Source organism: Ascaphus truei, chromosome 16 (assembly GCF_040206685.1).
Source record: "Ascaphus truei isolate aAscTru1 chromosome 16, aAscTru1.hap1, whole genome shotgun sequence".
In the NCBI taxonomy this organism is placed as follows: domain Eukaryota; kingdom Metazoa; phylum Chordata; class Amphibia; order Anura; family Ascaphidae; genus Ascaphus; species Ascaphus truei.
In genome coordinates this window covers 11,416,887-11,427,406 of record NC_134498.1, presented here as the reverse complement: position 1 = coordinate 11,427,406, position 10,520 = coordinate 11,416,887, and the positions used below count along the sequence as shown (strand labels likewise).

General features: G+C 48.3%; 1 protein-coding gene across 4 annotated transcripts in view; it reads right to left on the bottom strand.

Moving 5' to 3' along the window:
• Window positions 1-34: 34 nt before the first annotated feature.
• The window catches only part of LOC142467285 (importin-8-like), a 28,453-nt gene continuing 17,967 nt past the window's right edge, over window positions 35-10,520 (bottom strand). For 2 of the 4 annotated variants that reach the window (XM_075572761.1, XM_075572760.1), the window contains exons 7-8: window positions 3,118-3,232; window positions 36-2,057 (exon numbers count right to left, since the gene is read on the bottom strand). In XM_075572761.1, the coding sequence (XP_075428876.1) occupies window positions 2,048-2,057; window positions 3,118-3,232 (125 nt within the window). In that variant the 3' untranslated portion in view covers window positions 36-2,047. Of the gene's footprint in view, window positions 2,058-3,117; window positions 3,233-7,810; window positions 9,286-10,520 lie in introns of those variants that run through there. The other 2 variants (XR_012788347.1, XM_075572762.1) reach the window with 2 other exon arrangements.

The window sequence follows — 10,520 nt, the reverse complement described above, 5'->3', positions numbered from 1 at the left end:
TCTTTGAGTCAGGAAGGAATTAATTTTTCCCCTTAATGGGGTTTTTTGTTTGCCTTCCTCTGGATCAATAAGTAAGTATAGATATAGGATAAAGTATCTGTTGTCTAAATTTAGCATAGGTTGAACTTGATGGACGTACGTCTTTTTTCAACCTCATCTACTATGTAACTATGTAACTATGTACTATGTAACAATCCATGCTGCTCGCCATTTTTTGCAGTATAATGTTTTACACTTTCAAATGCTGTTTTTTTATTTTAAGAACAGGACATGCTAAGGGGATAAAGCTATTAACATTATATGAGAAACTCAAAGGCTTCTGAGGAGGACCAAGTGAACACAGGACAGTGACGTTTTCTTTGGGAGGGGCCATGGGGGAAGGGAATAGAGAAAGTGCGTGGCTCTCTCTCGTTTTATAGATATATATTTTTTTAGGGGGGTCAAAAGTGTGGTACTCCCGTCAATACGCCACACAGGCCACTAGCTCCCTGATTGCCCAGGGAACGTGTCACCTGGTACAAGACTAAACAGGAACGTTACCGCTCAAATAGACGCGTGATGAAGTGAAGCGCCCACTTCTTACACTTCCACCACACCAGCTCTGGACAATCATCCTCATCTACTGTACTTGCAATGTTTCCTGTCAGACAGAAGACAGTCAACAAACTGTTATACTGTAAATAAACAGAACTTCTGTTCAGCATGAAATAAGCTGTGCAGTTTCATGGAGCAGAAGTGAACTCCCCATTTAATCACAGAGCTCACCCTGCCACCCCACATTTACTGCGAAACCTACTCCCTTTCTTGGTGAAACCGGCCAGTTTATCCAGACTAATTTCTCTCCGTTTGCTTGTTCTGTGATGAGAACATACAACATAAAAGAGCTTGTGCTGCTACAGGCTGAAAATATATAACAGCACAAAGCAATAAAGTAATTCTAATTTAAAAGGCAGCAGCTTGATCTGACTAAGAGACCATCACCAAGTGACATGGACAAAATCTGTGGAGATGGCCAAGCCCCTATGAGCAGGTACAACACCCCATTCAGTCGTTGATAAAGGTACCATTGTTGTAACAAAATGTTGGCATTAGAACATGCTTAAATATGTTATATAGTTTTTCATATCTTTAAGGTGTGCCAAGGTAAGCTGGCTCCTGGCATCCTGCCTCTCTATTTATGCCCTTTTAAAAAGGGTGTTATTATGCTGCTAATCTTCTAACCTCACACAACACCATCTCTGAACATGTCAAGGTCCATCATGAAAACGTGATTTATTCGCGCGAATCATGCAAAGCAGATTATCAAAGTCCGGTCTTACTGGAGGGACATCTCTGTCAGTGATGCTGCTGAAAACACCCATCCATTGGGTCATCATCTGATTATTCACCAGCTGGAGCGGCAGCGCATACTGAGGGCAAAGAGAAGGTAAGTCGTCACCTGTTAGCTTCTTAAACACCAGGATAACGCAGTATTGTATCCCGCACATAGACTACAATAGAGAGTGGAGGCGAATATTTTCATATTTAGAGGGCATTTTACGTGGTGAGATTTAAAATAGAAAGGAATTTAGGCTTCTGATCATGCCCATGACACCATTCCACCCTTGCCAACTCTGAACCTGCAGACAAATGCTCACAGAAGTTTTCTTATCATGCTAATATTCTAAAAGAGAGGGAGTAGCTCAGTGAGTAAGGACGCTGACTGGCACTGAGTTTGAAGCAGGGGAGCTTGGTTCAATTCCCGGTGTCGGCTCCTGTTGTTTTGGTCCCTCGATGTTTCTTGGTCATCATTCTCCATGGCTCCAGCAGCCAATGGTGATATCTTGATCATCAGACGATCATATTGTATAATTAAAGGAGAAAGGAAGGGTACATCAGCACCACCCAATATGGACAGATTGCAGTCTTAGTAAGTCCATGGAACAGCTAAGGTATCCATTTCGAAGAGGCTCCAAAGCAATCTGTTTGGTTCTGGCTGCTGGCATGTCGTCACAAAAGTACTGGTCGACCACATACAGTACATTAGCTGCACCTGGAACCACATACATTAGCTGCATCTGTAAGAAAAGAAGGAAGCATTAAGCAATAGGTATTAAACTGTATGAGGGTTAATACACAGGCCTATTTTCCCCATCTATGAGCACTAAACGGGTACTTTCCTGTTCTGCTGCACTATCCTCCCCCCCTGCTTCTCTTCTTTTTTTCTGATGGGTTCAGAACCCAAACCTTAACGTCCTTCTGCAACTCGGGGTCCCCTGAGTCCACCTGTATGGCAATGGGCACTGGGACGCCTATATTGACTATACCAAGCACAGTGCCTGTCTCAATATATCGGTCTATCTTTGTCCCAGTCGGCTGTGTTTGCCACTGATGAATGTCAGTCACCAATGTCACCCCCCCCCTGTCGCCCACCCACTGAGGGTGTGTGATGCTGTGATTGCTTTCACCTGCCCCTCCAACAACCCATTGCTGCGTTCAATTAGACCCGCTGCTTGTGGGTGGTAAGGATTATGCATTGTCCATTGTACTCCACTGTCCTTTGCCCACGCCTGGACCATGGATCCAGTGAAGTGTGTACTCTGATCTCAGGGATCCCATAGGCTAGGACCACCTGTTGCAGAGCTTTAAGGGTAGTTCCTCGTAAATTTTTGCACATTCACAGCGCGTACACACACTCACAGCACGCACACACTCACAGCGCAGACCCACACTCATAGCGCGCGCACACACTCACAGCACACACTGCTCACTGCACACACTGCACACTGCTCACTGCACACACTGCTCACTGCACACACTGCTCACTGCACACACAGCACACTGCACACACAGCACACACACAGCACACTGCACACACACACTCACAGCACACTGCATACACTCACAGCATCTCACACAGTCAAATACACACACAAACACACTGTCAGGGCGTGCTCACCACAAACGAGACGGGATCGCGGTGCTGAGGTGGGATAGGATATAATGCCACCCACAGCCACGAGGACACGTCTTGAGAGTAGAGTGGTCTGGGAGTCCGAATCGGGGCAGGAGAGGTACGGATGGTAGAGGGTGCTGTATGCAAAGTCCGGGGTTAGAGATAAGGACGTAATCGTTTACCGTTTGCCAGGATCGGGATTCCAGAGGTGCGGAGAGTCGTGTTGCCGTATGCCGAGTTCGGGATGCCAGAGGTGCGGATAGACGTAGCGGAAGCCGGTTCGGTACACGAGGAGGACTGCAAAAACAAAACAAGACAAGACAGGACTAGGGAGGCAGAGAGTGATGAGAACAACTGGTTCTATGCTCAGCCAACGAGTCAGTGACACTGAGCACAGAAGAACCAGGGGAGCGATGGTACCTTAAAAGTAAAACAAAATCTAAACAAGAATAAAAACAAATGATTTATCCACACACGATAAAATTGGAGGCTTACAGAATCCAAATGGATAAACAGCATAGGAAGTAGGTGATCTCACGATCACTTCACGCCGCTGCTGCTGCTGCACGCCACCCGACTGTGTCTCGATCAGGAGCCGACATGTCACTTCCGGGATTCCGGCCGGTTGGAGATGACGTCACGGACTCAGCAGTCTTTCTCCCTCTCAATCGTAGGGTCACGCTCTTTGTTTTTATTCTTGGCTCTGTCTATGTCTTTCTCTGCTTGAGATTGCACCTCCTCCCTTGGTTTTGGTTTTTGACCATACAACCTGCTGGCTATAATTGTTCTAGCCTTTCTATAGCTTTCAAAGTATTATCTGGAAGCCACATTATTGTGTTCTTACAAAATTGCACTATGTAGATTTTGTTTTACTTTTAAGGTACCATCGCTCCCCTGGTTCTTCTGTGCTCATGATTTCTTGGACCTTGAAACAGTCCATCTAAGGGTTTGAGTGTTTTTGTTTGTACCTATACTGCACTTGTTTAGTTATATTTAAATATTCACTTTGCACTTGTATACCTGTATATTTATACACCTAATCAATTGAATTATTTATTCACTTGCACACATTAAGTTTAAGTATTAGAGCGCCATCTACTGTTGTTTGTTATATGAGTCAGTGACACTGTTAGGTATATATAGGAGAGCAGATCCAATGGTAGCTCAGCAAGGTAGGGGTGTGTGGAAGGGCCAGGCTACGGCAGGGATAGGTCCAGCATGAGTCCCAGGGGAGGAGCCATAAAGCCCAGTAGTCAGACTGCATTGGATTGCAGCAATGGTTTGAGGTGCTGTGCCTTTAAGGGGTTGGTGCGGCTCCGTGTGGCCGCGCCTCTGTGTAGCTGTGCTTGCAGCCGCGTGACCGAGCGTAGCCGCCGGACCGAGAGTAGAAGGGGAGTTTTGGCGTGCGCGCGCGCGCCCACGTGGAGTAGTGATCGGCGTTCCGGAGAGAGGCTGCCTGCGTGTCGCGGGAGGACCCGTCGGAGCTGCCGGTAAGTGAGGAGCACACCGAGGGTGGCGTGACTCCCAGACCCTTACAGTACCCCCCCCCCCTGCAGGGGCGACCTCCGGGCGTCCATGAGATGGCTTGGAGGGATTCTTACGATGGAAAGCCTGGATGAGTTGAGGTGCGTGGAGATCCCGGTTGGGAATCCAGGAACGTTCCTCTGGTCCAAACCCCCTCCAGTGGACCAGGTATTGTACTCCACCTCTGGAAATCCTAGAATCCAGGATAGCCTGAACCTCGTACTCCTGTTGACCTTGGATCAGAAGAGGAAGTGGAGGAGACGTGGTCTTAGAAAAGCGAGGACTCTGGAATGCTGGTTTAAGCAACGATATATGAAAGACTGACGGAATCTTCATCGAGGGTGGAAGGCGTAGGCGATAAGCCACAGGATTAATCCTCCTGACCACAGGAAAGGGGCCGAGGAACTTAGGTGCTAGCTTCATGGTAGGAACCTTTAGTCGGATATTCCTGGAAGAAAGCCAAACCCTGTCTCCTGGGACGAATTCCGGAACCGGGCGTCGAAGGCGGTCTGCCTGGAGTTTCTGTCTCCCTGTAGCCACCTTAAAGTTCTCCTGAATCCTCGTCCATAAGTCTTTCAGCTGGGAGATGCGCTTGTCAACCGCTGGTACTCCTGAGGATAGAGGGGAGAAGGGTAGGCGGGAAGGATGAAAACCACAATTTATGAAGAAGGGAGATTCTTGAGTGGAGTCATTGCGAAGGGAGTTAAGAGCAAACTCAGCCCAAGGAAGCAGATCCACCCAATCATCCTGTGTATCGGTTATGAAACACCGAAGGTATTGTTCCAGGTTTTGGTTGGCCCTCTCTGTCTGCCCATTGGTCTGTGGGTGGTATCCCGAGGAGTATTGAAGTGAAATACCCATTTTACGGGAAAAGGCTCGCCAAAATCTTGACACAAATTGGGACCCACGATCAGAGACGATGGTTGCAGGAACTCCGTGAAGATGAAAAATCTCCTGGATGAAAACATCCGCAAGCCTGGAGGAATTTGGAAGACCCCTCAAGGGAACAAGGTGAGTCTGTTTGGAAAAACGATCAATGACAACAAGAATCGTATTCTTTCCTTTGGAGTCTGGAAGCTCTACAATGAAGTCCATAGAAATATGGTTCCAGGGGCGATCTGGAATGGGTAAGGGGAGAAGAAGGCCTGCTGGTTTGACCCGTGGTACTTTGTTGCGGGCGCACGTACCACACGCTTTAACAAACTCCTCCACATCCTTAGCCCTCTCTGGCCACCAGAAGGTACGTTGAACAAGGTCGTTGGTTTTCCGTATCCCTGGATGTCCTGCTGATTTAGAGGAATGGCACCACTCGAGAACCCTTTTGCGGTGTTGGGGTGCCGTGTAGAGTCTTCCCTCCGGAACCTTAAGTCTCCTTGGAATTTGTGATTGTTCGGATCGAATTTTGTCCAAAATATCAAAGGAATTGACGGACAGGATACATCTAGAGGGAATAATTGTCTCTAGCTGTTCTTCAGACTTGTCCTCTGCCAGGAACTGTCGAGACAGGGTGTCCGCCTTTAGATTTTTGGAGCCAGGAATAAAGGAGATAAGAAAATTGAATCGTGAAAAAAATAGTGCCCAGCGGGCTTGTCGAGAGCTCAAACGACGTGCCCCTTCTAAGTAGAGAAGGTTCTTATGGTCTGTGAGTATGGTTATAGGTGTCTCCGTACACTCTAAGAAATGTCTCCACTCTTCTAATGCCAACTTGATCGCCAAAAGTTCCCGGTTCCCGACATCGTAATTCCGTTCTGCGGACGAATTTTTTTTCGAGAAGAAGGCACATGGGTGTAGTCTGGCTAAGGGAGAGGTCCTTTGGGACAATACAGCCCCAGCCCCGATGTCCGAGGCATCTACCTCCAAGGTAAAAGGAAGTTTAGGATCTGGGTGGGTGAGGATAGGGGCAGACACAAAAGCCTTTTTTAGCAGATTAAATCCCCGTATGGCGGTCTCAGACCATGATGAAGGATCTGCACCCTTCTTAGTTTTTTTATTTTTTATTTATTTATAAAAATATTTTACCAGGAAGTAATACATTGAGAGTTACCTCTCGTTTTCAAGTATGTCCTGGGCACAGAGTAAAACAAAATAATACATGGTTACAAATACAGTTACATAAATGAACAAGGTATACATTATATACAAGACATTGCATGCACAGTTAAAGAAAATATATATTATGAGCGTATGGAACAGTTACAGACCAGATTAGTGAGATCAGTTATGGGAGATACCGTAGAAGAAATATTGCGAATGAAGCGTCGATAATAATTTGCAAAACCTAGAAAGCGTTGCACGGCTTTGAGAGTGGTCGGACGGGGCCAGTCCGAGATAGCCTTAAGTTTCTCTGGATCCATATTGAATCCGGAGTCAGAGATAATGTATCCCAAAAAAGCCACCGACTTGAGATGGAACTGACATTTCTATAATTTCGCAAAGAGATGGTTCTCCCGGAGGCGTAACAGCACTTGTTGAACATGTTTGATGTGTTCTTGAGGAGATTTCGAAAAGATTAGGATGTCATCTAGGTAAACGATAAGAAATGTGTTAAGAATGTCCCGAAAAATCTCATTGATGAAATCCTGGAAAACTGCTGGTGCGTTGCACAGGCCGAACGGCTTGACCAGGTATTCGTAGTGGCCGTCGTGGGTGTTAAAAGCAGTCTTCCACTCGTCCCCCTCACGTATCCTTACTAAATTGTAGGCACCTCTTAAATCCAATTTAGAAAAGATGGTTGCTCCCTGGAGACGGTCGAAGAGTTCCGGTATCAAGGGCAGTGGGTAGCGGTTCTTGCGTGTGATGTTATTCAAACCCCGGTAGTCTATGCATGGACGAAGAGAACCGTCCTTCTTTTTGACAAAAAAGAAACCTGCTCCGACTGGAGAGGAAGACTTTCGGATGAAACCCCTCTCTAAATTCTCTGCAATGTAAGTGTTCATGGCTTTAGTCTATGGGAGAGAGAGAGGATAGGATCGTCCTCTGGGCAGAGGTGCCCCGGGTAGTAGGTCAATCGGACAGTCGAACGAACGGTGCGGAGGTAGAACCTCGGAACGTGCTTTGTCGAACACATCACGGAATTCCCAGTACACAGAAGGTAGGGAATCGACCTTCTCTGGCAGGGTAGTCAACCCACCAATCTTCTGGAAACTCCTGGTACATGTCTTGGCACAAGAAGCACTCCACTGGATAGGTTCCTGATCCGTCCAGTCGATGCGAGGCTTATGGAGTTGAAGCCAAGAAAGACCCAAAATCAGCTCAACAGAGGGAGTGTGGATAACATCGAGAATAATGATCTCTGTATGGACATCGACGAACTGCAGTAGGAGAGGCACCGTCTGTAGCGTGATGAATGCCGGCTGTAGAGGTCGACCGTCAATAGCCTCCAGACCTACTGGCATATTCTTATTGATAAATGGAATATTGTTCCGTCTAGCAAAAGTCTCATCGATGAAATTGCCTGCGGAACCGGAATCAATGAACGTCCGTGCTTGAGTGTGAAATCCCTCTCCAGTCAGTGTTATAGGCAACATTATCCTGGAGGGAAATACGTCTTTGACGATGGGAGAAAGTGTCAGTATTCCCAATGAAACTCTCCGGGATTTCATTGGGAGTTGGCATTTCCCGGCTTGTGGGGACACTGGGGTAATATGTGACCGGAATTGCCACAGTACATGCAGCGACCGGCATTGCGCCGACGTTGTTTTTCAGCAGCAGACAGCTTGTTACCTCCCAACTGCATAGGTTCCGGGACGTCCACGGAAGGGGGTGTAGGAGCCATGAACGATGGAGCAAGATGCCTTGAAACCCGTTGACGGTAACGAGAACGTTCATTTCTCCGCTCCTGTAGACGCTGGTCCACTCGAACACACAGACTGATCAATTCCTCTAGGTCAGTGGGACGTTCCCGCGCTGCGAGCTCATCCTTTAGGGATTCAGACAGACCTTGCCAAAACGCTGAAGATAGTGCTTCGTTATTCCATCCCGTCTCAGCAGCAAGTGTACGGAACTCCATAGCATACCGGGCGACGGGTCGATCTCCCTGGGTTATGTGATGAAGAGAAGATGCTGCCGTTAATTGCCGTGCAGGAGTATCGAAGACTCTTCGGAATTCCTCGACGAAGAGATCGATGTCCTGTGTGAGAGGGCCTTGTTGTTCCCAGATGGGAGAAGCCCATGCCAGCGCCTCGTCGATGAGAAGAGCCACGATATAGCCGACCCTGGAGACAGAAGAGACAAAACGAGAGGGATCCCCGGCATAGTGTTTGGGAGCCAGAATACGAGGTTCCAAAGCAAACGGAGGTGCTGGAAAGGCGGTTGCGGAGGCTGTGGAAGACACGGGTGAAGGTTGCCAACTGAGAGCTCGGACTTGAACAGTAAGCGAATGAAGGCTTTGCTGTAATGTATCCATTCGCCTATCAGCTTGTTCCAAATAAGTCTCTAGCCTGGTGAAGAGATTAGTATGGGCATTTATAGTGCGCTCCACCTCAGCGGGGTCCATGTTTGTGGGGCTGAGCATAATGTCAGGGCGTGCTCACCACAAACGAGACGGGACCGCGGTGCTGAGGTGGGATAGGATATAACGCCACCCACAGCCACGAGGACACGTCTTGAGAGTAGAGTGGTCTGGGAGTCCGAATCGGGGCAGGAGAGCTACGGATGGTAGAGGGTGCTGTATGCAAAGTCCGAGGTTAGAGATAAGGACGTAATCCTTTACCGTTTGCCAGGATTGGGATTCCAGAGGTGCGGAGAGTCGTGTTGCCGTATGCCGAGTTCGGGATGCCAGAGGTGCGGATAGACGTAGCGGAAGCCGGTTCGGTACACGTAGAGGACTGCAAAAACAAAACAAGACAAGACAGGACTAGGGAGGCAGAGAGTGATGAGAACAACTGGTTCTATGCTCAGCCAACGAGTCAGTGACACTGTTAGGTATATATAGGAGAGCAGGTCCAATGGCAGCGCAGCAAGGTAGGGGTGTGTGGAAGGGCCAGGCTACGGCAGGGATAGGTCCAGCATGAGTCCCAAGGGAGGAGCCATAAAGCCCAGTATGCAGCCCAGACTGCATTGGATTGCAGCAATGGTTTGAGGTGCTGTGCCTTTAAGGGGTTGGTGCGGCTCCGTGTGGCCACGCCTCTGTGTAGCTGTGCTTGCGGCCGCGTGACCGAGCGTAGCCGCCGGACCGAGAGTAGAAGGGGAGTTTTGGCGTGCGCGCGCGCGCCCACGTGGAGTAGTGATCGGCGTTCCGTAGAGAGGCTACCTGCGTGTCGCGGGAGGACCCGTCAGAGCTGCCGGTAAGTGAGGAGCACGCCGAGGGCGGCGTGACTCCCAGACACTTACACACACACACACAGAGACACACTGTCTCTATAAGGGAGCTTGCTCTCGCAAGACGGAAGCGGAAGCAGGAAGCAGAGACAGGGAGAAGAGCTGCCAGATGCCGGGTAAGTGCTGCGTGGTGTTGCCGCTGCCCCACCGGGTCTGGGAAGGCTGGGAGTGTTCTTAGGTTTCCCCCTCCGGCGGGCGCAGTACCACCACAAAACCCCCGAGGACCGCGCTATAAAGAGGTTAAGCTGTAGATATAGATTTTTTTTTTAACGGCAACTTAAACTGCAGCTTTACAATAGGCAGCCATACTTTGAGAAGCAGTATTTTCACCGATCACGGGCGAATGGATTGATCGGCAGCTTAAATAATTAGATTTTCTTAAAATGCAAGAAACTCCTGCATTGATTAAACTGAGCACGAGGGAGATTTTAGTTACAGTTCACTCCCTCAGAATTGGTCGTCACACAATAATATTCAGGAGCTAAACCTATTTTTGTTCTTACAAACACAACCTGAATGGAGTAAGATCTCCTGAGAAACAGAAGAGACAATTCCGACTCATTATTTTCTTCTTAATTCACACATGAAAACAACTGCATTGCTATGCAGCACCCTAAAGGATTTGAGAACATTTGTAGCAAACAAAACATTTCTGGTGTTATGGGTCTCGGCTACATTTCTCAGGCGCTACATTGAGAACTGGTCTAGTACATTTTGTCGTGGCTGTCCATCTGCACTTCGC